The sequence below is a fragment of the Eumetopias jubatus genome, unplaced genomic scaffold (assembly GCF_037043125.1).
Source record: "Eumetopias jubatus isolate StellerSeaLion01/CBP00866 unplaced genomic scaffold, mEumJub1_p1.0 scaffold_9, whole genome shotgun sequence".
NCBI lineage: Eukaryota > Metazoa > Chordata > Mammalia > Carnivora > Otariidae > Eumetopias > Eumetopias jubatus.
The window spans coordinates 23,845,953-23,873,284 of NW_028274815.1; the positions used below are offsets into that span (position 1 = coordinate 23,845,953).

The window sequence follows — 27,332 nt, forward strand, 5'->3', positions numbered from 1 at the left end:
ATAATTTGCATAGAAAGCCAACGCTCTGGTTAGATATGGTAGCAGCAGTCTGTGGGTCCTGCAGCTCTCACTGTCTACAAAGCCTGGACTCTAGCTTGTTTGCTTTAATTCAGCTGTGGATGGTGTGTCCCTGCCTGGAACATTCCTGCTGGGCTTTGCTGGCAGCTGCCTTGCCAATCTCTTGAGTCTCTTTGCCAGCTCACTGAGGCGAGGGGCGGGGTGTTGAGACCTGTGGAATAGTCTTCCACCACCTTGCTCTGGAGAAGTACTGTGTCTCACCGACATCCCCTTGTGGCCAAATACTTATCCTAGTAGTCAGCACATAGGGAGTTGTGAGGAAAATTCTCCTCGGACAGAGAACCTGAGTGCTTGAGGACGTAAGCAGAGAGACCAGGCAAAGGCTGGGCTGGAACCTCTGTTGGGGCCAGAAGTGTTGCTAGGAGCTGCTCTGCCTTCTGGGGCCGGGGTGGGGATGATGGCAGGCTGGCTTCCAGACGGAAGGCAGGTTTTCTCAGTTTCTGAGTTGGGATATGCTGCTCAGCAAAAGGAAGTTGGCATTGCATCTTGCCCTGTCCCCAGATGATATCTCAAGGGAGCTACTCCAGAGTAGAGAGTGGGAGATGTGGCCTTTACCCCTGATTTTGTCACTGATTGGCTCTGGCCATCCACCTCCCCATCTGTCATAGTGAAAATGGGTCACCTTTGTCTCGGCAAAGACTATAAAACTGTGTGAAGTTGCAGAGTCTGTGGTGAGACCCTTGTCACGTGGAAAGAGAATGAAGTTAGGTCCTGAGCAAGAGCCGATGACTGACCCCAGAGGTTTAAGGGGGACCAAGAAGAGGCTTGACGTGGTCAAGCAGTTGGCCACAGGACAATGAAATGACTCTCTGACAGGGTCAGAAGTGTATGGCTTGGTGGGCATGTGGACCAAGAACTTCATGCAGATAGAGCCTGGCATATCCGAGAGAAAACTAGAGAGCTGGTTTCTGGGGAGAGACCCTGCCACATACCCGAGTGATAAGCAAGAGTCACAAAGCTCGACATTCGTCAGGAGCTTCCAGGGCAGCGGGCAGAGAAAATGGGATTCTGAAGAAAATAGAAACTAAAGGAGAAAGAAGGTGTCAGACTCAGCCTTGATCAGTTCCACCTTCCCCGGAGACCCTAAGGTGTCCTTGTCAAAGCCACAGGTGAAACAGCTTTAGTGGGCTTGGTGACACTCTTCATCTACAGCTCTGCTCACAGTGGTACAGCCTTGGCACCTGCAAAACTTCGAGCGTCTCAGAGAGGCAGGATGTCAGAAAAGGGGTGTCCTTTGATCCAGCAGCAGATTTCCTCACTCCGAGAATACCTGGGCTCCTGATGGACTTCCTGCAAAGTCACTTAAAAAGTGTTTGTTACTTGTACTGACATCGCTCTGCCGCTCCCTACCGTAGGACCCTGGATGTTACAGGCTGCCGCCTTCTGGATACCCCAGGACTGTGCTCGCAGCCCAGAAGTAGCTGCTGCCTCTGGACAACCTCCCAGGCACCTTCTCCACCCAGGGCATGAGCACCCATGATGCTGTCCCCCCAGGTAAAGGGCTGCACTTGGCCTGGGAGATGGAGCCAGGCAGGTGGCCATGCCTTTCCGCCCTGGCCCAGCTCCCTGCTGGCTGATGCTGGCCCTCCATGCTCAGCTTGCTGTCTGGGGGCTCCCGGGCCCAGGGAAAGGCTCAGAGTATTCTAGAAAGTCGGCTGAGCTTTACCTCCCTTCTCTGTGCTGGTGGGCTGGCTGAGGAGCTGGCCTGTTTTGTGGTCAGAGGACATGGGGCTGGGCCCTCGGACAGCGGCGTCTCCATCTCTTCAGCGGACAGAGCAGGAGAAGGGGGGGAACAGTGTGGCTAGCTCAGGGTCAGGAGATGGCGTTACAGGCCTGATGCTCTTCCTCTGGGAGCCAGCTGTGTGAACCTCCGTTTCCTCTGGAGAGTGAGGGGATCCACAGGTTCTGCCACAGAGGGAAGGGGTGCTGAATGGTGGAGAGCTGCTTTTCCCTGGTGGGGTTGGAGCCGAGGCCCCGGGATGACAGAGTAGTTCAGGACACAGGTCATTACCTAGGGGCAGAGCACCCTGGGGCTTTGATATATTAATGTGAGGACAACTGCATAATTTAATGCCACATCAGATCCTGCCGGACATTAGATTCTTAGAGGGAAGTGGGGAGTGCTGAAAGCTTAAGAAAAACCTAGAAATCTAGAAATAGAATGAAGGTGTGACCGTATGAACCCCTAATCCTGTCCACCTCCTTTGTTTTACTGATCTGGGGATCGAGACTCAGAGAGGCTAACTTATTTCCCCAAGGTCACACAGCTGACAGAAACAGGAGGGGAACAGACTCCTGACTCCTGGTCTGGAGGCCTTCCACCCTGGGAGTGGGTGTGCTGGGTCGCCCCTGGGTGGAGGCTTCTCCAGGTGGTGGGTTAGGGCCCCAGGGATAGTCCTGAGGTGGCCTCGGATGGGGAGCCATGGGGGTGTTGGACCAGCGATTCAGCTTGCTAACATTCAAGTGCCTCCTGAGCACGGGTCCTGCAAAGACAAATAGGATAAAGTCCCTGTGCCAGGATGTGAAGGGTGGGGTGGGGAGAGGCCAGGAGGGGGAGGGCGGGGTAGGGTATGCCTGGGCGGCTGCAGGGGCACAGAGGAGAAGCCAGGAGAGGGGAGGGTGGGGTGGGGTATGCCTGGCGGCTGCAGGGACACAAAGGAGAGGCCAGGAGGGGGGAGGGTGGGGTGGGGTATGTCTGGGCGGCTGCAGGGGCGCAGAGGAGAGGCCAGGAGAGGGGAGGGTGGGGTGGGATATGCCTGGGCGGCTGCAGGGGCACAGAGGAGAGGCAAGGAGGGGGGAGGATGGGATGGGGTATGCCTGGCGGCTGCAGGGGTGCAGAGGAGAGGCAAGAAGAGGGGAGGGTGGGATGGGGTATGCCCGGGCGGCTGCAGGGGCGCAGAGGAGAGGCAAGGAGAGGGGAGGGTGGGATGGGGTATGCTTGGGCGGCTGCAGGGGCGCAGAGGAGAGGCAAGGCTTCTCAGCGTAGTGGGTGCTTAGCCGAGGCTCCCCCTCTCCCCTCCCAGGGAGTCCTGACTCTCAGCTCAGGCCCCCCCAGCCCCCCTCCCGCTGGGCTCCTGGGCCCCACACTGTCACTGCTGGTTACTCATGGTCTCTCCCAGCAGCCTTCAGGTCTCACCAGGGACTGGGGAGCAGGGTCTCTGACAGGCAGCGTTCGATAAATATCCACGGTTAGGGATCAATCAAATCAATTTGCTGAGCCGGGGAGGTTTAGGAGAAGACGAAGGGTCAGTGTGGGACACGCTGATGAGGGGCTGGAGGACTCCCAGGGGAGGGTTGTTGGGCAGGTAATTGGATGCTCCGCTCTGCCCCCGTGGGGCGAGGTCAGGGCCAAAGCCACAGGTCAAGGGGTTACCGCATGAGGGTGACAATCACAGGCACGGCAGTGAGGAGTAGCCCACGAGAGGTGCAAAGGACAGAGGCGGGGTGGGGGTGTGTGTGGAGGAGGGGGAGCCCGTGAAGGAGGCTAAGGTGTGGGGTAGCCGGGTGGGGGTGCAGGGGCTGGAGCAAAGTCGGATGGAGAAGGCGTGCGAGTGTGAGAGGTGGGGGAGCCAGGCCGAGAGGACTGGGAAGAGGGGGTGGTGGGATTCGGTGGGGAGTGTAGTCCCCTGGCCTGCTGGGTGCGGGGTGGCGGGCCCCCTCTCTGTGGGCCAGGCTCTGGTTTGGGGATGGGCTGCAGAGACCCCGAGAGCGAGAGTGCTGCGGCAGCCTGTTCCCCAGTCCTGGTCTCAGTGGACTTCCTATGCTTCTGTCCCCAGCCAAGGTTCTGGCTCCCGTGGCCGTGTACTGTGGGAGTGTCCCTCGGACCAGTGCTGGGCCCCGCGCGCTCCCGGGCAGGAGAAGTGACTCCGAGCTCCAGACTTACGGAGAAGGTGAGGTTGGTGGGACTTGGCCTGCTGACTGGTCACACCAAATGGCCTTCCAGTGCCCTCAGTGGCCTCTCTGGGGACTGGGGGCAGAGAATCGGGGTTCCACCGGCAGCTGCCCAATCAGGGCCGGGGACCAGCGAGCAGAGCTTGGGCCCCCTCCTGGAGAGAGGATGTGAGTTGATTTAGATGCCTGGCTGTGTCCTCCAGCTCTTGGCACTGGCCACTTTTACTGTGGTCCCTGCTGAAAATGCCCTTTGGTCTTAGGTGGGTCCTTTCAGTTCTGTGCCTCCGGGGATGGAGGTGCACAGAGGGCTGCCCCAGGAACAAGGAAGTGGGGATCTCAGCACGCCCCTCACTCTCATCAGAACCCAGGGAAAGCCGCCGTGAGCCCCGGGAAGACAGGGTCTGCTGCCCCTCGCTTGGGGGTCCGGGTGGGCGGTCAGCAGCCAGGGTGGTGGTGGGGACGGGGGCCCCTCTAGTGGGACAGCTGCTCATGTTATTTTCAGGACAGCCATTCTGGTTCTCGGCCACTCTCTGCTCTAACTTCCAGCTGCAGACCCTCTTCTCTGCAGAGCCCCAGTTCCCATGTTTGCGAGGGAGAACATGATTGTTCTAGCTACTTGCCCTCTTTCAGGCTACTCCCCTTACAGGCCTGTGGCTGGCACCTAGGTCAGCTTTTGCTGGGCCTGGTGCTGCCCAGGATCTGTGGCCTCTTCTGTGGGCCTTGTGGCTTAGGTCAAGGCCCTCCAAAAAGGCTATGTGTGTGGCAGAGATTCTAAAAACTGGTCTCTGTATTTGTTTTCCCCGGCCCTTCCGTGGTCTAGGCTCCTGCAAGGCCCAGTTCAAACATCACCACTTTATGAAGGCTTTCCAGATCCTTCTCTTCCTCCTCTATGTGCACAAAGCATTTTGTTGATATCTCTCTTATGGCACATCTCCCAGTTTACCTTGTAATGAACCCACTTAGGGATAAATCTTCTTTCTCTAATAGCTTGAAAGTCCTTTTGTGGCAAAGACTGTGTCTTACCCATCTCTGGATCTCCACTGCCTGGACGGCTTGGCACATAGGAGATGCCCTCTGAATGTTTATTGAATGAGTGGTTGGATAAGCTGGTGTCTGCATGGAAGCATGATTGGTTCTGAGTCACCTGAACTCTTTTCAAATCTGCATTTGGTATTGTCAAGTGTACTGAATGGATTGGTAGGGATCCTGGAGATTGCTGGATGGTGGTCCCTGGACAGAAGGCCTTCCCTAAGTATATATGCCCTCATGTCTGTGCTGTCATTGGGCTGCATATCGACTCCCTTGTTCTTCCCTTGAGTAGCTCATGACACATCTTGTTAAGGTTAGGCTTCCCAGATACTGTTGAATGAATGAATTGACCCAAGGAGCGATGGTAACAACAAATGATCGGGATTCATGGGGCAGAGCCGGACTGTTCTAAGGAACCAGCACCGAAGAGTTCACTGGTACCTGGTGCCACCATGGGTGCTGTGTGCCCAGCCACTCTCGCCTCTGTCTCCCTCAGCCTCCCTCCAGCCAACTCCGAGTGTCCTGCTAGAGAAGCCGCTGCAGCTCTTGAGTGGACACGGGGACCCCAGCGGCCTCAAGTTGGATGCCCCCCTGAAGGGCTGGCCCGCCAGGAATGGCCACCCCAGGAGCCTTGCGGCCCTGTCTCTGGGGTCCAAACCCCTGGCACCCTTCTCCTCTCTGGAGTCTGAGGCCAACAGTGTGGCCCGGGACACCACCCAGATCAAGGACAAGCTCAAGAAAAGGAGGCTCTCAGAGGGCTTGGCGGCATCCTCCCGAGGTGAGCACTGGGCCCTGCCCACCTGCCTCTCACCCACCCTGAGGCCAGGGACTCAGGCTACCTGGCTGTGAGGATCAGTAGGTGTCCGGCTGGCAGCCGGGTTCTCTGCAAGCTGGTCAGGACGCACCCACCCAGGGCACTGTGAGCCGCCTGCCTGGGAATGCACCTCCTGCCTGGGCTCTGCAGCGGCCTCCCAACTAACCTGCCCTTTCCCACCCTTGCCGCCTTCTCCTCCTTCTAGTCTTCTCTCCAGGGGGATCCTTCCAAATTGCCAGTCTGATCATATTCTCCCTCCCGCTCCCACCAACGATGCTTAGAACCACCCCGTAGTTTTTGGATGTGCTTAGAGTAAGCTCCTGAACAGTCCCTGTGCATGAGGCTGACTGCCCTCACCCTGTGCCTGCACCACACTCTCCCCTGCTCTCCGCTCACTCTCTCCCCTGCTCTCTGCTGTCAGATACACTGACCCTCCAGTCCTGGAGCAGGTGGGCTCTCTCTGGCCTCAGGCTCTGACAGGCTGCTCCCCCCACCTCCGGAATCCTTTCCTCACGGGGCTACCATTCATCCTTCCTGCTTGGCTCAGAAGCCTTCCTCAGAGAGGTCTCCTCCACTCCCCAGTCGGCATCCATCCCAGGGACCCTCTCTAATAATGCCCTCCAGTTTTCTCTCTTACCTCTCTTCGTAGAGCTGTGTACTTACACACCTGTGTACTTACTTGTGTGATTATTTGTTTCACATGTGAATTTTGCACTCGATGGTATTCTTGATGAGGGCAGGTGGGGAGTCCTCAGTGCAAGGCAGAGTTGCCTGGCAAGGGAGATTCTCCAGAAATGTTTGTTGAATAGATGAGCAAAGAATTGAACAGCGAGCACTTTATATTTCTCTCTCATCTGCGTGGTGGGCAAACCAGAAGAACAGGCCAGATTCCAATCTTAGCCCTGACACTGGCTGGCTCTGGGACTTTGGGCAAGTCAGTCACCCCTTCACCCTCAGTTTCGCCTCAGTGTAATGGGGATACTAATACTTCTGTGTGCCTGAGAGTTTGATGCAAACATCGTACACAGAATTCTCAGCACCCGGCATTGTGGGTAGCACTTAATAAATTCTCATTTCCTTTTCTCTCTCCTCTTCTCCTGGACTCATCACTGGGTCCTTTTTTAGCTCAGTGAATGCTTGAGTAACACAAGGAATAAGGAGCCTCGAAGTCTTAGGAAGGAAGGGGACATCCTCTTCACTGAGCAAGATGCTCCCCCTGCTGAGGTCTCCCCGGGGCTGACGGTGCCCAGGATGATGCAGGGGAGCCCCTGTAAGGAGTCCCCCTGTGGCTGGACAGTATGGACGCAGCAGGCGGGGGCTTGGAGTGCTGGAGAAGCTTGCTTAGAATTTTCAAGTGGTGCAACTTCTGGAGTTGCCAGACCAGTGACTCCCTCCCCAAGAGGTCTGAAGTCTTTTTCTAGACATGTCCTCTCTTTGTACAAACTTCTAGTACAGGAGAAAAAGAACAGGAGTTGTTCTACGCAAGGTACGAATGGGATGTGATCTTGACTTAGCAGGTCCCTCAGCAGGTGTGGCGGGATGGGGATCTCTGGCCCCCTGAGCAGGGCTGGGCCTGCCCTCTGCATCCTGGATGGAGGCTGTGTTGGCCTCTCTGTATCAGCTCCCAGATGGAGCCCAAGGCAGGTACCGTCGCCACCTGGCTTGTGACCCCTTCGTGCCTCCCTCCCCTCAGCACACCGACAGGACTGATGACAAGGCAAAGCAGAGCCAGGCTGGGCAGAGGAGCAGAGAAGCTCTTTTGATGCGACCACTTTGATGTAGCTGGAACAAAATGGCCTTTGAGAGTTAAATGCTAAGTTTTTTTCACCACCACCACCACCAGTAGTTGCAAAGATAATCCTGAGCTCTTTACTGTGGGGATGGCAGGAGGCATGTTACTCAGAAAAGAGCTAAAAGTGGGAGTGGTCTGCTTTCAGATGAGGTCAGGGTGTCTCCTGTGTCGAAACAGCAGTACCCACACGTCATTAACTGAAAAGGAAGGGGGGACAGAAGTAATTTATGGGCACCTGCCACGTGCCCGGGACTTTCTTGGCATTTTACAGAAGTCCCTGAATTTTTGGATAACCCCGTGATGTAACTACGTTCAGTTTACAGATGAGCTAATGGGGATTCAGAGACTTGCCCAAGGTCCCACAGCTTCTAGCCAGGACTGGAGTCCGCTGTCCTGACTCCTGGTCTAGTACTGGTGTGTTTCCCGTCCTGCCCAGGCTGCCTCCGAATTTTATTTTTTTTTTAATTTTTTTTTAAAGATTTTATTTATTTATTTGAGAGAGAGAGAGAGAATGAGAGATAGAGAGCACGAGAGGGAAGAGGGACAGAGGGAGAAGCAGACTCCCTGCCGAGCAGGGAGCCCGATGTGGGACTCGATCCCGGGACTCCAGGATCATGACCTGAGCCAAAGGCAGTCGCTTAACCAACTGAGCCACCCAGGCGCCCCTGCCTCCGAATTTTAAATGGGTGACTTTGATTGGCCCTTTTTACCAAAGTTTATAGGAATGGGCACGGTCCGCTTGCTCAGCCTAGTGGTGGGGGTGGGCCGGGGTGGATCTCCTTCTGCTCTCACAGTCTCAGCCTCCCCTGGAACCGATGGCCCTGTTGCCAGTATCTGAATTCCCCCATTCCCAATGCTCCAGGGACTAACTTATTCCTCACCCCCACCCCCTGCACAGTCTCCCTGGATCCTGTGGGAGGCCCCAAAGGAGTTCCTCTGAGGAGCACCATCCCCCGGGCCACTTCTCAGAGGCTGCTGAGGGCGCCCAGGCCAATGCCTCCCATCCAGAGCATCCCCCCGACCCCTGAGGCTGGCGGAGCCAAGGAGAAGGGCCTAGACCCACCTGGGAGCAGTCAGGGTCCCCAGGAGCTGAGACCCGGAGCCCAGGAGGTAAGGTGGCTTGACTGTTCTGAGTTTTGCCTCTCCTTCTTTCTGTCTTTGATTCTACTCTTTTTTTTTTTTTTTTTAAGATTTTATTTATTTATTTGAGAGAGAGAGTGCATGAGCTGGGGGAGAGGCAGAGGGAGAGGGAGAAGCAGACTCCCCGCTGAGCAAGGAGCCCGATGCGGGACTGGATCCCAGGACCCCGGGATCATGACCTGAGCCGAAGGCAGACGCTTAACTGACTGAGCCACCCAGGCGCCCCTGTTTGTTCCCATTCTTTACCACTCCCCCCCATTCCTGAGCCCTGAGCTTCTCTGGAGGTGTGTGAAGGGCTGCCCTCAAGGATAGGGGTAGCACTGGGGGGGCATCTTCCCTGCAGCATCCAAAACCTCCAGTGCCAGGGCGGAGCTCTGGGGGCCTGGGCACGATCTGGCTGGCTGCCCCAGAGGTGCTGAGCACAGGCTGTGTGACCACCGGCCCTACACTTGGGGATCCCTAGGCCTTCTCTGGTCTAAACGTTCCAGAGTTCCTGATGCTTCTGACCATCCCTATCACAGGCAAGGGCGTGTGGCAGAGGGGAAAGGTGGCTGGGCTGAAACTCAGGAGATTTGGGCTCTGGTTTCCACTCTGCCCCTCACTGGCTGTGTGACCTTGGGCCAGTCACCCTCCTCTCTGGGCCTAGTTTGCACATCTATAAAAAGAAGGTATTAGACCAGACGTTTTTGAAGATCCCTTTCAGCTCTGATGTTGTAGGAGTTTCTGAAATGAGAAGAATAGAAAAACAAATAATAATAACAAAAAGAGAGTAGAGATGAGGGGGGTGCCCCGCGGCAGGTCTTCTGTCTTGGAGTGGTAAGGAAACAGTGAGCTTTCTGGGGGTGGTCCCAGGGTGGTGTGGCTGGGAAGAAAAACCAGAGGCCACTTCCCAGCACTGCCTACCACCCCAGGTGGCTCCTGATAAAAGGGACCACCCTGTGTGAGGGGCCTGGGAGGTGAGCCTCCAGAACCTTCCCTCAACCTCCGCTCCCGGGTGCAGATCTCCAGACAATACCTGCATTGCAATGACGAGAAGATGCACAAGTCGCTGGGAGGCGTTGTGACCCCGCCCATCCCGAAGGCCGCCCTGTCTGCTGGGGCCTCCTCCTCTACGGCTGGCCCCCTTCCCAGCTGCTTGCCTCCCGGCCAGGGTGTCCTGACGGGCCTGAGGGTCCCCCGCACGCGGTAAGCAGCCCTCTCTCCAGCTGGCCCTCTGAGATCCGAGATCTGCTGAGCCTCCAGTGCCAGGGAGGAGCTCTGGGGGCCTGGGCACGTGAAGGGCCTGGCTCACCCATGAGCCACAGACCTGGGGACCTCACAGAGCTGATCCTTGAGCCCAGCGGGCTGGGCGTCTGCGCTTAGTAGACAGTGTCTCAGCCTCCATAGTCCACCAGTTTGCTGATGTCTGTGGTTGTTGCAGTGATGAATGAAATAGGAACTCTATTCCCGGTAGCTCTTTGTTATTATGTATTTTCTTAACTAATGGATACTAAAAATACAAGCATTATCCGGTATCTGTAGGGAAGTGGGAGGGAGTGGTCCACAAAAGCTTTGGATGTAAAAAGGGGTCTCTATACACAAAAATGTTTGGGAATCGGGGGAGGTAGAGGGTTGCTGTGTTGTAATGAATCTGGATTTATGGCTCTCAAGTGGGACAGACGGAACTCTTCAGATGTCCCAGAACATCCCCATGGTCAGTCCAAACTGATGTCGGAGCAGGTATGTGTGTGTGTGTGTGTGTGTGTGAGAGAGAGAGAGAGAGAGAGAGACAGAGAGACAGAAGCAGACAGAGGGAGAATGACAGAGGCCTCCCTTCTCGCATCCCTGTGGGGCCTGCTGTACTGCGTTCTGCCATTTCTCTCATGTTCCTCACCTCTCCGTCTCCCATGCTGCCTCCCTGCCCATCTGTACCCACGTCCACCTCCTCCCCAGCCCCGGTGGAGTGTGGGCCTGCTCCTGGATCTGAATGCCCGCTCCGTCGACCTGTGCTTCCTCACGCCAGGCCCTTCCTCCCCTCAGTGGCGGTGTTGGTGGCTGGAGGGACTCTCTGGCCCCAGACCAGTGGCCTTCACTCCACCCTCCTTGCTCTCGACTTCACATCCTGTGAGGGACTGACGTCCACGTCCTTCCCCTTCCTTGCCCTCCTGACTTGAACGCTGCTCCCTGACCTCCTGTGGCAGGACCTTCTAGGCAGTGTCCCCTGCGCCCTCCTTCGTCCACCTCTTAGATGCGGCTGTTCCTGCAGTTTGGTCCTGGCCGTTTGTGCCCAGCTACTTGTTCTCCCCTGGGGCAGTCCTGTCTGTGCTGGCAGCTTCCAGGGATGGGCGGCCCCCTCATTCCCTCATCCCCCGCTCTGCCCCAAGGTCTCCCTAGAGTTGGGCTCCGCGTTTCCATCCTCCTGGTGGGCATCCCCGGTGTCCTCATGGCCGATGCCGATCCGGCGTCAGAGGGAGGGAGGGAGGCTGTGCCACCATCATGGCCACACTGACGGGCCACCTCACGTTGCCCCAAACCCCCTCCCTCCCACGACCTCCCGACTCCCACCAGGGTGCGGGCATTCTCTTCCATCTTCCAGTTTCGGCATCATCTTCGGCTCTTGCTCCTGTGGCCCCTTGTCCTAGCAGATTGCCACATCCCATCGGGTCTTCCGTAAACAAGAGAAAGTATGAAGGCTGCCACCCTCTCTTGCCCCTGCCTGTCTTCTCCGTTTCCACTCACGGGCTCCCTCTTGAGCGCCCCAACAGTTCCCAGCCCAGCACCTTGCTGCCTGGGCTCTGCATTCTAATCTTCCCTTCTCGTGCACCACCCCGTGTACCTTTCCTCCGCGCCATTCTCATTTTTTTGACGTCCTGTATCAGCAGGTTAAGGAGAGTCTCCTCGGTCTGACGTTCAGGGCCTGTCCCAGCCCACCACCCCGCAGGCCTCCTGGGCTGCCCTCCGGAGCCGGCCCACCCCCAGAGCCTCCCCACCCCATCCCTGCAGTCCCAACACCAGCCTTCACCTGGGCGGGGGGGGCGGGGGCCCGTTCAGCTCCTACTGCTCTTCAAGCCCCAGTCGTACGCCAGTCCTTGCGCTCAGGTCTTCCCTGCCCTCCCTGGGGAGGCGATCAGGGAAAGAGCCTCCTCTGCACTGTCCACACAGCATTTAGCCCACGGACCACCTGACCACACTTTTTTTTTTTTAAAGATTTTATTTATTTCTTCATGAGAGACAGAGAGAGAGAAAGAGAGAGAAAAGCAGAGGGAGAAGAAGGCTCCCCGCTGAGCAGGGAGCCCGATGTGGGACTCGATCCCAGGACCCTGGGATCATGACCTGAGCCGAAGGCAGACGCTTAACCATCTGAGCCACCCTGACCACACTTTTATTTAAACCGCCTATCTATTCTTCAACGGGGAGCACTTCCGGGCAGAGGCCATAACTTGAAATCTCTGCCCATCCTTCTGGGGAAGCCCCCGGGAAATGATCTCAATCAGGCTGGGAAGCCTTCCTGGAGGAGGTGAGGCCAGAGCTGAGTTTTGAAGCCTGAGGGAGAATTTGGGCGACGAGGAGGGAGAGACGTGAGGCATTCCCGGAGCCTCAAGGGGTGTGCGCACCAGCACCAGTGTTGGTGTGACACAGGCAGGTGAGGTTAGCAGGACTGCACGGCTCCGTGTGCTAAACCGAGGACCGTGAGCTTTACTCTGAAGTAGCAAGGTGCCACTGAAAGCCTTTAGGTGTGGAAGTGCCATCAGATCTGCGTTAGAAAGGCCACTTTGGTGACCAGAGAGGACTGAGCACGCTGAGGCGGAGACTCTTGCAGGATCGGCGGGCAGAAGCCATGGGCCCCTGAGCGGGGCAGCGGCGGTGGTCTGCGGCGTCTGTGTCTGGACCCAGCCTGGCCTGGCCTGGTCTTCGGTCGGCCTGCCCTTGACTTTGCGGATGGAGCTGCATCCCCCGCAGCTTTGAGCTCCTAGCCAAGAGCCTCTTTACAGAGCCGCCCCCGCCCCCTTCACGGGTCCCCCCGTCTCGCCCGTTGCCCCATCCTGGAGCCACCCAGGCTCCTCACCGAAGTGGCTCCTACTTGCCATCTCTCATGGTGCTTTTTTTCTCCCTGATTCTTTCAAGATTGGTTCGGGAGAGTGGGCCTCGGGAGAAGACCCCTAAATCTCTGGGTACGTACTCCCCACACACACCCCCACTTGCTGTTAATTCAACTCCCTGCTTCCTGGGCCAGGTAGGGGATCAGAAGTAGGGTTGGAGTAGGTGTGAGCACCCTCGGACCCTAGCCCCTCATTTTATGGACGGGGAAACTGAGGCCTCGGGCCATGCCACCTTGGAGGGCGGTACCAGCACATGGAGCTTCCTGGTAGCCCAGCCGCGAGGGAAGCCTGTGTGACCTGTGACTGGCTGCACCAGGACTGCAGGCTGGGGTCTTGTCCCCGGTCCCAGAGCCTGGAAGGTGGCCCGCCATATGTGCGCACGGGTCTGCAGGGCTCCAGAGACCGTGCTTCTGACATCTTGGGCGGCTGCCCCTGCACTGTTTTAAGCAAGCAGAGGAGAATGTTCCATACCAGGCCAAGTGAGACATTGAACCATATCCCCTGAACCCCTCAGTCAGCGGGTCCCGGAAGGCTTAGTGTCGGGAGAATAGGGCCATCCCGGTTGTTAGGGAGGCGGGTGGCCTGCAGGAGGCCGGGGCGCAGAGAGGCTTCAGAAGAGGGAGCCGGAGGCTCTCCAGCCTGATGACCCTAGTCTGTGGGGAGGAGGGAGGCTGAGCCCCGGGCAGGTCCGGTGAGGGGATCTGGACGGAGCACCCCGAGCCTGGGGAGGAGGTTTGGAGATAGCTGCTGTGCTGACCGGCAGGAGGGGGCAGACTCCTAGTCCAGCTTTCGGGCAGGTCACTCTGGACAGCTTAGCAAGTGGATTGGTTGGTGAGTGGGGGGCTGTTGCCCAGGAAGCCCCAGGCTCAGGACTTGAGCTGAGCCCAAGAGGCAGGCCTGGCATAGAAACCTCGGTGGGGGCTGCTTCTCCTGGTGCAGTGGGGTGACCTCGGACTGTCTGCTGTGACCCATGCTGGCACCCACGGTGTCCCTTAACAGCTACCCCTGAGTGTGCCGGCATGGGGGTTTGGGCCAGGAGACCCCAGTTTGCAACTATTCCCCTGTTTGCATCCCCAGCTTGCTGCTTGAGAACCAGGTCCCCGGGGGCTGGGGGGGGGGGCAGGGGCCACGCTGCTCAGACAAGGCTTTCTAGGATGTCTCTTGGAGGTGGAGGTGAGGAAGGGGATACAAAATAGTAAAGTCCTTAAAGGGCTCTCTGACCCTCCAGCCATTAGCTGGGGATAACATTGCCCAATACGTGTAACGTGCCTGCCTACCACATAGAAGGAGCTCACGTGGTATTGTCTGAAGCTGAGGGCTTCCCCAAATCGTGTGGCCTTCCTGCAGTCCTTGCCCTCCTTAGCCAGCACCTGAACATCTGTGTCCTCTGCCCTGCCCCCTTACTTTTGGGCAAATGAAGCCTTTGCCCTTCTTCTGTCTTGGCCCTCGATCCTTCTCCTGGAAGCCAAGCAGAGGGATCCTTGGCAGAAGGCATGGGCTGGGCAGAGGTCCAGGGTAACCTGGGAGCCCTCCTGGAGGCCCCAGATTCAAGGCACCCCTTCTAACCTCAGGCAGCCCCAGATGGTGGCCCCCATTCCAATGGACCCCTTACTTGCAGGTTCACCCAAGGGCGGTGTGCTCCAGACGGTGATGACAGGAGAACCCAGTTAAAACTGATCTACCCCTGTCCTGCCTCCATAAGAAGGCACGTTACTTTTGAAATCTATTGACTAGGAAAATCTAGAATGACCAGGAAACACTAATGATTTGCTGTCACTTGGAAGTGAATTTGTATTGTATCAGTCACAAGAGCATGTGAAGGTTGCTGGGTCTCAGCTTCCCCGTCCGTACAATGAGGGGATGGGACTAGCATTGGTTAGTTCTCTGGTCCCTTCACGCTGTGTGATGATGGGACTCGGTTTATTTTCTCTCTTCCTGAGGTGCACGCCTCCTGGGGAGAGATAGACTGACATGCTCAGGAACTATCTTAAACTTCCTAGATAACGGACCCACTCCCTGTTTCCTGCCCTGCCTCCTCCCTTCCCTGTCTTACGATAAGGTGTGCAGTAATTATTGACTGAACGGTTGGATGGATGGATGCACAGAGGAGAGCAGGAGAATGTTGGTCCTTGGGCAGCCTGCTCTGTGCTTGCCGGCGCTGTTCGGTAGAGTTTCGCCACCAAGGAAGCATTGGGCGGAACCGTGGAGAATGGCAGGCTTAGGCAGTAAAATGCTATACCAGCCACAGGGTCATAGGGCCCCAGGGGGCAGCCCAGAAGGGTGAGTGCTGCTTCAGAGTGCTGGGTGTCCTCAGCTTCATTCTTGTTCTTGACCCCGCAGAGCCAAGACCTTCGGCCCTGCCTGTCAGAGACAGGTCTGCCACCCCTGAGAAGCCCGCCCTGCTTTCATCTCAGTCCGCTCCTACACTGACAGCTTTCTCCTTCGGCCAGAACAAAGGAGCCCGCCCCTTGCTCAAAGAAGAGGACCAGAAGGAGAGCAGTACCAAGGTATCTGGAAAGCGAGGGGAGGAGAAAGTGGGGGTCAGAGTGGACCACTGGCTGAACACAAGCATGTCTTCTGAAATACATAAATGTGGGGCCAGCCTGAGGAAGGCAAGAAAGAGCCCTGAGTCGGCTTCCCGGTGCTTAAGGCTGGAAGCTGTAGATGGTTTGGGGGTGAGGACCAAGGAAAGGAAGAGAAGGATGGGGGTTGGGGGCTAGGTGAGGGGAGGAGTGCAGTGGGGAGCTGAGGGGCGGGGTGGGGGGGAAGGGAGGGCAGAAGGAGGTCACGCGGGGTTCGGGAGGAAGCAGGATGTGGAGAGCCCAGAGGGGCTTAGGTGAACCAAACCGAGTAATTTGAACCAACTCCCAAGATAGCAACTGAGAGACAGCTGACGGGCAGGTCAGCCAAAGACTGTGCTTGACAGGCTGACGAACACCTTGCGCTTCTAAGGTGACCTAGGTCCGGATGATTCCCTTCCCTGGTCTGGATGAATTTACTAAAACTTGAAGAGTCACTATTAGGGGAGCTCTGTGCTCAGTCTTTGAAGCAGAGATATGAGAGTACAGGAAACGTGCCTGGAAGGCCCGCTGCGCGCACGTGCTCCGTTAGAGTCCAGTGATGACGACGATGGGGTCTGGGCCGCGCGGCCTTCCCACTCCAGCCAGGGCGCCGGAGCTCGACAACCGAAGGAAGAGTAATTCAGGGCTGTGACGTGACCCCACTGCCCCCCCCCACCTTGGCCGCTCACCCCCAGGGTCGGACCGTGGACCTTGTGATCACTTCACCCCCCACTGGCATCTTGCTTTCAAGCATCCCCTTCGCCCATCATGGCGTCCTGTCCTTCCAGCTCTGTCCAGCCACACCCCGGCCCCGCACCTCTTCCTGTTCTTGCATCAGCAATATCCCCCCCAGGATCACACCATTCCTACCAGCATCCTAGCTCTCCGTTATTTCTTTTGTCTTAAGAAAACAAAACTACTGCCTCGTCTCCACCCGTTCTGTCCTGAGTCTGCTACAGTCCGATTTGGGTCCCACTGCCCCCACGGAAACGGCCCACATCAAGGCCACCAATGACCTTCACCTTCCCACATGCAGCACGGCTCAGGTCTCTTCTCACTCGACCCGTCAGCAGCTTTGGTGGCTCACTCTTCTTGCAGTCCCCACCTTGGGAGGGAGGCGGGTGAGGGGGTGGCTTCCTTCTTGGTTCTCTGCCTCTGTCAGATTTGGTTGCTTCCCAGTCCTTCTTGGCTGGCTCCTCCTCATCGTCCTGCCCGTTACACGCAGGAGGCCCCAGAGCCTGCATCTCTGGCCTCTGGTCTATTTCTACTGACCCCGTGTGACCTGTTCTGGTCCATGATATTAAGTGCCATCTATATGCTAAGGACCCCCAAATCTCCCTCTCTGGCCCAGACCTTCCCCTGACCTCCAGGAGCAGTTAAATTATATAACTAAGTATGTATTAACTGATACTCTGCATTTCCATTTAGGTATCTAATTATATTTCAAACTTACCTCCTCCAAAACTCAACGGTTGAATCTTTACCCCCTAAAATCTCTTTCCCCAGTCAATGGCAGGAAAAGGCAACTCCAGCCTTCCAGATCCTCTGACCAAAAATCTTGGGCCCACCCTTGCCTCCTCTCTTTCTCTGTCGCCCCACACCTCATATATCAGCAAAAGCGGTGGGCTCTACTTTGGGGACCTGTCCAGAATCAGGCCATTCTGTCATCTTCATTCTCACTACGCTAGTGCAAGCCCTACCACACGGAAACTCTTGGTTCTCTTTTGCAACTTTCCGTGAGTCTTAAATTATTCCCAAATATAAAACTATAAAAAACAACAACACTTAGAGGAACCCCGCATCCCCCAGTGGAAGTCCAACAACGTCACTCCTGTGCTCAGAACCTCGGTGGTTTGCTGTGTCCTTTAGAGGACACGTCTGACCCCTCACCATGGGCCACGGGGCCCGGTGCACTATGGTTCTGCCCACCCCTGCCACCTCTGACCCTGTGTCCCACCATCCTCTGCCTCGGGGTGCTCTGGCCAGTGTCCTCACCGCCCCCCAACCATGCCCAGCACACTCCAGGCTCAGGGCCTTTGCATTTGCTTTCCTCTGCTTAGCACCCTCCGCCCCTAGAAATCTGCATGGCCTCTGCTCTCTTAGCTCATTCATGTCTCTGCTTAAATTTCCCCTCCTCCGGGAGTCCCTCTGGGCCTTCCTACCTAAAATGGAAGCCCTGTCACCCTCTGTCCCTCACTTTCCTCCTGGTACATACTGCCTGACGTTAGAGATTGGTCTGTTTGGCAGCCCTCCAGGAGCAAGGTCTCGGTTGTTTTGTTTACTCCCAGAAGAGTGATGGCAGGTAGGAGCCACTCACATTCCTGACTGAATAAATGCAGGTACAGAAAGCGCCATTGGGTCCTCACCGTAACAGAGTTTACCTTGACCTTCTGCCAGATCCACGTCACCATCTCCAAGTCTGCCCAGGAGAAGATGCGGTTGAGGCAGATGAAGGAGATGGAGTTGCTCCAGAGGGCAGAGGAGCTGGAGAGGGAGAGGGAGCTTGCTTCCCAGAGCCTGGCCTCCCGGAGAGCCCTGATGAAGGAAGGTACTGGGTGCCTGGGGCCCGATTCCCTCAGGCTGGGGAGACTTCTTGGCCAACCACTGGGCAAGAGATTTACCCACAGCTCCCCATGCTCCCCATCCAGACACTGGACAGGGAGCTACTGATGGGCCCATGTCCAAAGGAGGACACAGGCTGAGGACAGGCAGGACCAGTGCCATCCTAGGACTCTCTCTGCCTCCCCAGGCCTCCTTCCCCTCCGGGGTAGTGGGACCATGTCTGTGCCCACGGGGCTGAGCAACCCACACAGAAACATCGGTGGCATCCTGAGGAAGCGGGCCAACCGGGCCTCACTGCCCAGCATCCCTGTCAGCAAGCAGGAGCCCAGCTTTGCCCGCCATGCTTCAGGTAGGGCCCAGGCCGAATGCCTGGGGGACACATGTCCCTCTCGCTGCGTTGCCTCGGGATGCTCTGGGGTACAGCAAAGGTGACCTGGGCCGTTCTGCTTCTTCCTATTACCTGTGTTAGAGTAGAGGGCAGTCTGAGATGCGATTGCCTTGCCAGAGAACGAGGGATAGTATGGGAGTCAAAAGCATCTATGGTCCAGACTGGGGATCCAGGGAATTGCAACTAGAATTACCGATAGAAAGGCAGGTGTGCCCAGCCTGCACGACATGTCCTAGAGGACTCACCAGTGCACCAGGACCACAGATGCTGGGGAAAAACACCCACGAAAGTAGCCGGAAACATCGGGAAGGGGAAGAGAGGGATCCGTAAAGACCTCGGGTTCCTGCAGTTTGCCTCATAAAATGTCGGGGTGGGAGAGGGCTGATTACAGCCTGGGATCCCAGGATCCAAAAGTTCTTTGGGGTGCTCAGGAAGGTGCCAAGGCACAGTGGAGGCTCTGACCCCATTCTACCGGAGCAACATCTATTTTGCCTCACTTTTTTAGATATTGGGCATCCACCTGACATTTCAGTTTTGAAAGATTTTGCTACTAAAGAACATTTGAAAACAACCAGCCTGACTCAGAGTTTCTTTAAGTGTGGGCTGTAGTGGGACCATGGTGACAGCGTAGAACACCATGTTTGGTGCCAGAAATAACATTGACGCATCCTTCTTCTCTGTTCTCTTTCTATCCCTTTGATTCCGTCAAGTAGAAAGTCTTAATTCAGTGCTGGTCTTGAGCATCCCTTTCAGGCTTGGCAATCTCCTTTTTAAACAAAGAGATCTTCCTTCCAGCTTGAGTCATCAGAAGCTGCCTACAATTTGGTAGCTGGAGTTTATAACGTCCTCTTACTTTTACTGCAAATATCCTAACCTGTGGCGAATAATATTTGTTTACCAGTTATGGTAGTGACATAAATTTCCCTTTAGGATAAACTTATTTAAGATCTGAAAAGTGGGTTGGCTTGAAGAAAAAAATGCCATATAAATAAAATTACAGGTAATGAAGAGACATGGCAAGAAGTCATGAAAGTGGTGATTGAATGGTTGATACTTGGGCGATATTGATCTATATAATCCATCCCACTCATTTTATAGTCAACAGGACTGAGACCAAGACCCAAAGTCACCTGAGTTTACTTAAGGTGATGCTGGTCCATGGGGACTAAGATTTTGGCTAATGAATCTTATCCAATGGCAAAGGTGAGAAGAGAATCTGGGAATGAGGTCTTTTGGTCTTTAAGTAAAGGATTTAAGTAAAGGATTGCCCTGCCAACTCAGATTTGCCTAGGACCTCCTGGGTGCGCCATCTTGACAATCATGCTGGTGGAGATGAGCCTCTGAAGAGAAGTAGCCAGGAAGCGAGGCGTGGCAGTGTGAGCTCTGGGTTCGGAGGAGAGCCTCTTGTCATGGCTCCGCTGATGGAGACGCTGAGGGACTGTGGGTGGGGACCCACACCCTTCCAATGCCTCTGAGGCCCCGATGATGTGTTTCGGGCATTGGAGCAGGTAGATGGCTAAACTGCCTTCCTGATCCGCTAGGATTTTATGATTCTAGCATCCGTCCCCAAGGAAGGGGAGCCTAGAAAACATGACCTGAGTTTTAAACAACATCCCTGCTTATCGGCAGTCCCTGCCACATCTTGACCACACGGGCCCCCATTAGCTGCATTGTCTCCTTTGAGCTTTCACTGTCCCCTGCTTCGTCCTTTGGGCCACTTCCCTGCCTTGCCCCTGGGCAACTTCACAAAGGATGGAGAGTGGGGGAAGGAGGAGAAGCTGATAACACAGCCTCCTGGGTGGGGATGAGGTTAGAACACCACCAGTGTGAGTAGGGGCTCCCTCCTCACAGACTTATGAGCCTCACCCAACCACAGATAGGGCAGGGTTGGGGGTGAGTCACCGGCACGGTGGGCTTTGTCACGTCACATCAAGCAGAGTATCACAGGCTGGCTTGTTTAGAACCATGAGGATGGCAGGGCTGGGGCGGAAAAGGCCAACAAAAGCTAGAACTTTCGGAGGTGTCCGCGTCTCCCGGCGGGGGTGGGGCGGGAGGGGACACACAGATCCTGCCCTCCAAGCCCTGGGCAGCTCCTCCTCTGAGCACACCTCGTGTTAGGCCAGGCCTGGGTCTTCCTGCTGAAATGTGCCATGTTCCTTTTCCTTTCTGTGAGGGCAGCCAACTCATTACCTGTGGTGCTTACCTTGGGGTCTCCCGAGCGGGAAGAAGAGGAGGAGGAATTGGATCCTAGAACCTTTAAGGAGTTGAGGCCTTTCTCGAACCCTGAGGTGGGGCTGATGGATGCCCTCCAGTGCCTGGAGAGCAGCGACTGGTGAGGGGACGTCCCCCTTCTCCTGACCCCAGCTACCCGCCTCCCTTGCGGCGGGAGAGGGGTGGTGGTGGCGGGGGGTGGGGAGTGCCCCGATCCGCATGGGGAGCAGGGCTCCTCCCTCCCCACCTGCCTGTGACGGGCCTGGAACTCGCTTCTCAGGCAGATGAAGGAGAAGGGCCTGCTGAGTGTCCAGCTCCTGGCGGTTTGTCATTCAGATGTCCTTGCTGGGAGGCTACACGACGTGTCCTTGGCTGTGACGGGGGAGGTGAGGCCACCTAGACAGCCTGTGTCCTGTGCACTGTCCCCACCCTGCAGAGCAGGCCGTCCCCCTTCCCTGGTGCCGCTGCTCAGGGTGGGTCACATGGCAGCCACGGAGGGGCCATGGCTCCCTGGAACGTGGCATCCCCTGCTTATTTCTTAGCCCTCAGCCACAGAGGTGGGAGGTAGCCGCCCATGTCTCAGATTGGAAAACTAGGCCCTGGGGTTTCCTTGTTTCTAATCTCTGGGCACTGAAACAACCAGAGTCCTGTATGCCTCTTCGTCCCAGCCCTGTGCTGTCCTCTGTACTCAGATGCCCAACAAGGGGCTGTAGTGTTCTGGGCTAGATCTCCAGCCTCAGGGAAGTTGTAACATCTCCCAAGGATTTTTCTCCCCTGGGGCTGGGGCTGGGGTGGGGGCCTAGGCCGGGCCCAGGGAGGCAAAGAGATGCATCTTATCATCTGGGAAGGCCAGGTCCCTTCTTGGGAATAGACTATTCCAGTGGTGGGGGTGATGTTGGTGGTGGTGGGGGGGGCTTGTGAAGGCTAAATTGAACATTCTTTGTAAAAGTACTTAGAAGACTAAGTGTTGCACAAATTTCAGATGTTCAAATTTTAAATTTCAGGTGGAAGTAATAACTACGATGATAACAATAATAACATTTTTATAAAAAATGGGGCTGTTTTGTCCAGAGCTACTGCATGGTTTTCGTTTCCAGCCTGGCAAAGCCTAGGCCTGCAAGAAGGGTGGCGGTGGCAGGAGACGGTGGGGCTGTGCCCCATACTTCGTATGTTCTGGAACCCTTGGCAGGGTCCAGCAGTCCTTGAGGCTCCCTGTCCCATCTCTCTCCTAGGTCACCAACCTCCGCTCCAAAGTGTCCCGCCTGGCCATCAGCACTCTGGGAGCCCTCTTCCGGACCTTGAAGAAGAACATGGACCAGGAGGCTGAGGAGATTACCCGCGGCCTGCTCCAGAAGATGGGGAACACCAGCGAGTTCATTCAGAGAGCCGCCCACCGCTCCCTGGGGGCCATGGTGGAGAATGTGACCCCCGCCCGCTCCCTGGCAGCCCTCACTTCAGTGGGCATCTAGTACGTGGTGGCTCGTTGTCGGAGGGGTGGGTTGGGAAGGTAAGGCAAGGGGAGAGGTCTGGGGATGGGAGAGGAGCAGCCAAACGCAGGAGGTGCCCCACACATGTAGCTGGGGGGGGGAAGACCCCTGCTTCCTGGTGTGCTTCTCTCCCACTTTTCTTGGGCTAGGTTGGGGATATTGAGGCGAGCTCAGGGCAGCCCTGAACCTCAGCTGCAAGTGGAGAGCTATGGCGTTCTGTTCAAGGCTGGGGAGTTCAGAGTGTCCGTGGTAACATCCCTGGAGACCGGGCTGAGAGCCAGCCTGCGGCCCGTGTGCCTCTCCCAGGGGATGGGTGTTCTTTCTGATAAAATCAAGGCTGTGAGCAGAGCAAGGCACACAATCTTACTCTAGCTCATACTCTTGGCCTTTTCCCAGGGAGGAGGAAGGTGCTTGCCTACCAAGGGAGCCTTTCTGCAGCCAGATTTGCTTTCACCTTATTCAAAAACCCAAACTAAAGCAAAACCGAAACCATTTCCCAAACCCTTTCTCCCATAGGGCCAAACCTCTCTCAGCCCCAGAGCCACTTGTAACACAGATGCAGGGGCCTTCTGGAAAGCCCCCAGGGTGTGTGGTAGCCACCGCCAGGCCTTTGCTAGCCGCACCACAGCTGGGTAGGAAGGGTGAGGGGCTCCGGAGTCATGTTGCCTGGGTTCACATCCTGGATTGTTACTTAACTTCTCTGTGCTCAGTTTCCTCATCTGTAAAATGGGAATAATAATGGTGCATACCTCTTCAAAGTGTGAGGAGTAAATGAATGGATTCATGAAAGAGCGCTCAGAACCATGCCTGCCTTTACCGTAACATTCACTGAGAGCTCACTGTGGCTGCCACTAACTTGGGAGATGTTATTTGTCCTTTTTTCTGGATTCCTCCCTTCGCTCAACTTGCTCACCTGCAAAATGATGCTAATAGTGGCTTATGGAATCGAACAGATAATAGATGGGGGGTGTTTAGCAGGGTGCCTGGCTCTGAGGCTGTGCTAAGTACAAGCTGAGGCAATTGATCATTGTTTTTTTTTTAAGATTTTATTTATTTATTTGACAGAGAGAGACAAAGCAAGAGAAGGAACACAAGCAGGGGGCGTGGGGGAGAGAGAAGCAGACTTCCTGCTGAGCAGGGAGCCCGACCTGGGGCTCGATCCCAGGACCCTGGGATCATGACCTAAGCCGAAGGCAGATGCTTAACGCCTGAGCTACCCAGGCGCTCCAATTGATCATAGTTGCAAGAAGCAGGGTCAGGTGTCTAAAGAACTGTGGGCACTCAGGCCCTGTTTGAAAGAGTGAAAAAGAAACAAGTGACATTCTGATGGGTTTCCCCTGTTAGGGTTACCAAATCACCCATGGATCCCCTGTCCCTCCCTCCTGTCTCAGCTCACTTGGACAAACGTGCAGTTAGCTCCCACTAAGTGTGGGCATGTGCCAGGCACCAGCAGGGCACAGGATTCCACTGGGGGGAAGGAAGCTGGGCGCCAGCTCCCCGGGAGCTCCTCACCCGGCTGGGGAGCCACAGGGGTGCACCTGTACTTCCCAGGGGACCAGGACAGCCCTAGCCCCAGGGAACATTCTGCCGAGGGGGTTGGGGAGGGCAGAGAAGGAGACAGGGATTGGGTAGGATCTTTCTAGGTGGGGAAAAGGTGGGGAAGGGAAACACGGGCTCAGGAAAGCGCAGAGGTGGTGAGCACCTGTGTGCGTGTGCAGAGCACCACGTGGCTGTAGGCGCTCCTTCCTTCTCCTGTCGTTACCACTGTCATCCTGGGTTCTATGATCAGGACGTGACTCCTCTTTTCTTGAAGAGTCCCTGTAGTCCATATGAGAGATTGCGGAGCCCATCACGGCATGAAACACGGAGGCACAACTCTAGGTCCACGTGCGGCAGTCTGGGGACCCCACACCCCATTCCTTGTCTGCACCCTTGACTGGGATTGTATTTTTTTTTCAGCCACCGAAACCCCTCAGTCCGGAAATGCACTGCCGAGCACCTCTCAGCCGTCCTGGAGCAGATAGGTGCCGAGAAACTTCTCTCGGGCACCAGGGACAGCACGGAGATGCTGGTGCACAACCTGGTGAGGCTGGCCCAGGACTCCAACCAGGACACCAGGTGATGCAGGGCCAGGGGCTGGGGGCTGCCTAGCCGGCCAGCCCAGGGCAGATAAGGCAACCAGCCAGCCCTAAGGGCCCTGGCCTGCACAGCTCAGCTTCCCTGGGGCCATGGGAGGGATGGTCAGACAGACCGCAGCTGTGTCCTTCCGTTATGGCCGCCATCCATCTCTCTCCACCGGCATAGCCAGGCCTGGAGGAATGGCCGGCACTGCACGCCTCTAGTTCTCCCTCTCTCGCCACTACTCTCCCCCTGTTCCTGACCCACCCCAGCTCCCTCCACCCTCTGAAAGGCCATTCATTCTTTTCAAGGATAGGGATCAGATCACGCTTCGTTATTATGGACAGGGCAGTGAATAAGAAGAATTAGGCCTCTGCTATCCTGGAGCTCACCCCTAGTCAGGTGGACAGATAATAAACAAATAAATTATTACGGTCACTTCAGATAGAGATAAAGGGTACAGAGAGAAAAGCACCACGGTGGCGAATGGGGTGGTGGCTCCTTTGATGGAGAGTCGGGGGAGATCTTTCAGAAGAGTGACACTGGAGTTGAGAACTGATGGGCCAGCAGGAGCCAACTCATTGGGGGTCGGGGGTGTGAATGTGCCAGCGACGGAAATGTACAAAGCCAACCCCCCCCCTCCCCGGATGGGAGTATGCTCGGTACTCCGGGAGCAGGAAGGCTGGGCTGCAGGGCGCCCTGGCGAGTGGGGCAGGGTGGACGGGCGATGAGGCGGATGAGGGCCCCTCGGGCAGCGGTCAGGAGACAAGATTCTGGCTGGGTTGTGACCGGAAGCCACTGGAGGATCTTTAGTAGGAGTGTGAGAAGATATTCGACGGTATAAAGCAGGAGAGTGATAGAACCTGATTAGCGGTCTTGGAAAGCTAGGGTTAGGGTCCAGGTAATCACACTCCTTAGTCCCTGGGACACTGTGGCCAGATCTGGAGACCACGCCACATCTGGTACACCTCCACAGGGCATGTCCCCCCTGCCTTCTGTGCTTTTGTACAGACGAGAGCGCGCCCTCCCCACTGCAGCGGTGCTCCACGGAACAGCCTCACACATGCTCCCTGGTGGAGCCCCGGGAGAATGTCTGGGAATATTCCCCCGGGGGCAGGACTGTGGTCAGGGGCATGTGTCCACCTAAGCCGCCCGAGCATCGTGGGGAGCTCTTGAGCACACCGTGCCCCTCCACTTCCCTCCTTTGGGGCCAGTGCCTACGTCCTCATGACCTTGCGGTATCGGGAGTTCTAATTTTTATTGATCTAATGGGTAAAAGTGCCAGCTCATTATTATTTCTGAGTGCTTTTTGCCCCTGGTTACTAGAGTTTGTGTGTCTTTAAATGCTCGCTGTCTTCTTGATTTTTTTTTTTTTTTAATCTTTCTGGCTGCTCATTAGAGGATTGATAGTAGGGGAGGGGGGCCAGGATGGAGAAGGGACACCAGACAGATGGCTACTCCCCAGTCCCTGCCAGAGGTGCTGGAGGCTAGCAGAGGGGAGGGGAGAGCTGGACTGGGGTGTCTTTTGAAGGCAGAGCCAACAGGATGTGGGTGGTGAGGCTTTCAAAGAGAAATCAAAGATGATGCTTGAGTTTTTAAGCTGAACAATTGGGTAAATGATAGTGTCATTTACTGAAATGAGGAACATTGGTGGGGAACTAGAAGGTTCTGCTTGATTTGTTTTTAGTTGTTGGGAGGGGGATGGACATTCAGATCTAATGTCTCTCCAGCTGGAATGTCGCCCTCCATTCTGACCTCTCTCACATTGCCGGCGTTGACGACACTCCACTTTCCTTCTTGGCACCTGTGCTTCCGGTGTCCATGGACCTACACTCCCTAGTTCCCCTCTTCCTCTATGGCCGCCTCTCCACCTGCCTGCCCTCGGGATGTAGATGGCCGCAGGAGTGTCTTCATTCTTGTCCTCTTACAACTTTCCCTGAGTACTGTCACCATTTCCGTGGCTCCAGCCACAGCAACTCTGATGCTTCGTAGGGTCTCCCTCCAGGCTACCCCTTCTCTGAGCATCAGTGCTTTACCTCTAAAGCCTCTGGAGGACACATCACCACTGCCAGATGTCCCACTGTCATCTTCGGTGCAGAATTTCCCTGAATGAACCCATCGCCTTCTCCCCAAGCCTGTTTCTCTGGCTGTGTTCCTTCTACTCTAAAAAGTCACTATTATTTACTGAGTCATCTAAGATGCAGAATGGGGACCTTCATACTTCATTGATTCTAAGACACACAATTTCCCCCACCTTTTAATATCTTACACTCAGAGGCGTCTCACAGTTGCTGCTGGCCAGGCAGCAATTCTGATTTGGGTCTTAACTCTCTGCACATTCTCAAACTTGGGCATTATTGCTCATAGCATAAACCTTTGAATCACAGTGTGCATTGTAGGAATTAAACTAGGAGCCTTGCTCGTTGCCTTTTATATTTATTTTAAGAAGTCACCATGGATGCTCTGTGGGGACTTGTTGAGTTTAATTGCTCCCTAAAATGTCTCAGAAATATTACACTATTATTAGGCACTGAAATGAAAAGTTATAGTGTATGAGAAGAGGCATGGAACTAGAGCAATGGGACATAAATTAGATATGAATGCAAACAGTCATAGAAGGAACAACCCAAATTCCGCATTTCCTTACCAGGCAACCACCAAGTAGTTTACCCAGCCTAAGGAAGGAAGGGCACTGCCTGTGAGTAACGTTACCTCTGTTGCTGAGATAATACACGAAAGTGTTGCCTTCCCACATGGGGCAGTGTCGTTGAAGGTAGTGGAAATTGCCAGTGCTTTCTATTTTTTTTTTCCTCAGTGGAAAATAATCAATGGTGCATTTTATAATCAATGGAGTCTTGGGTTGAGGGAAATAATGACTGCAGATGTTTCCTGCTCCACCTCCGATCAGCTCCCAAGCCCTGCAGTCTCCACTTTCTTAGCAGGTCCCGAGTCTGACCTCCCCTTCCTCCTCCCACTCTCTGGACTGTCATAGTAGCCTCTTAACAGGTCTCCTGGCCCCCGCCTTGCCACCAGAGATGTGTCCTCCACACTGCTGCCAGACACTTTTCCACTAAAGTGCAAATCTGGTCATTCCGCAGCTTCCCGTTGTCTGTGCTTTAAAGCCCAGCTCCTTCACATTTCCAGAAATTGGGTCATATCCGCTCCAGGCCCTACCTGCTGTT

At 55.6% G+C, this 27,332-nt stretch overlaps 1 protein-coding gene across 1 annotated transcript in view; it reads left to right on the top strand.

Moving 5' to 3' along the window:
• The first annotated feature begins 1,544 nt into the window (after positions 1 to 1,544).
• The window catches only part of TOGARAM2 (TOG array regulator of axonemal microtubules 2), a 42,128-nt gene continuing 16,340 nt past the window's right edge, over positions 1,545 to 27,332 (top strand). Inside the window, 13 exon segments of the mRNA XM_088026614.1 lie at positions 1,545 to 1,572; positions 3,855 to 3,968; positions 5,495 to 5,776; positions 8,503 to 8,714; positions 9,745 to 9,929; positions 12,849 to 12,895; positions 15,164 to 15,330; positions 17,782 to 17,932; positions 18,134 to 18,295; positions 20,513 to 20,666; positions 20,826 to 20,931; positions 21,778 to 22,013; positions 23,992 to 24,150. Of these exon segments, the coding sequence (XP_087882740.1) occupies positions 1,545 to 1,572; positions 3,855 to 3,968; positions 5,495 to 5,776; positions 8,503 to 8,714; positions 9,745 to 9,929; positions 12,849 to 12,895; positions 15,164 to 15,330; positions 17,782 to 17,932; positions 18,134 to 18,295; positions 20,513 to 20,666; positions 20,826 to 20,931; positions 21,778 to 22,013; positions 23,992 to 24,150 (2,003 nt within the window).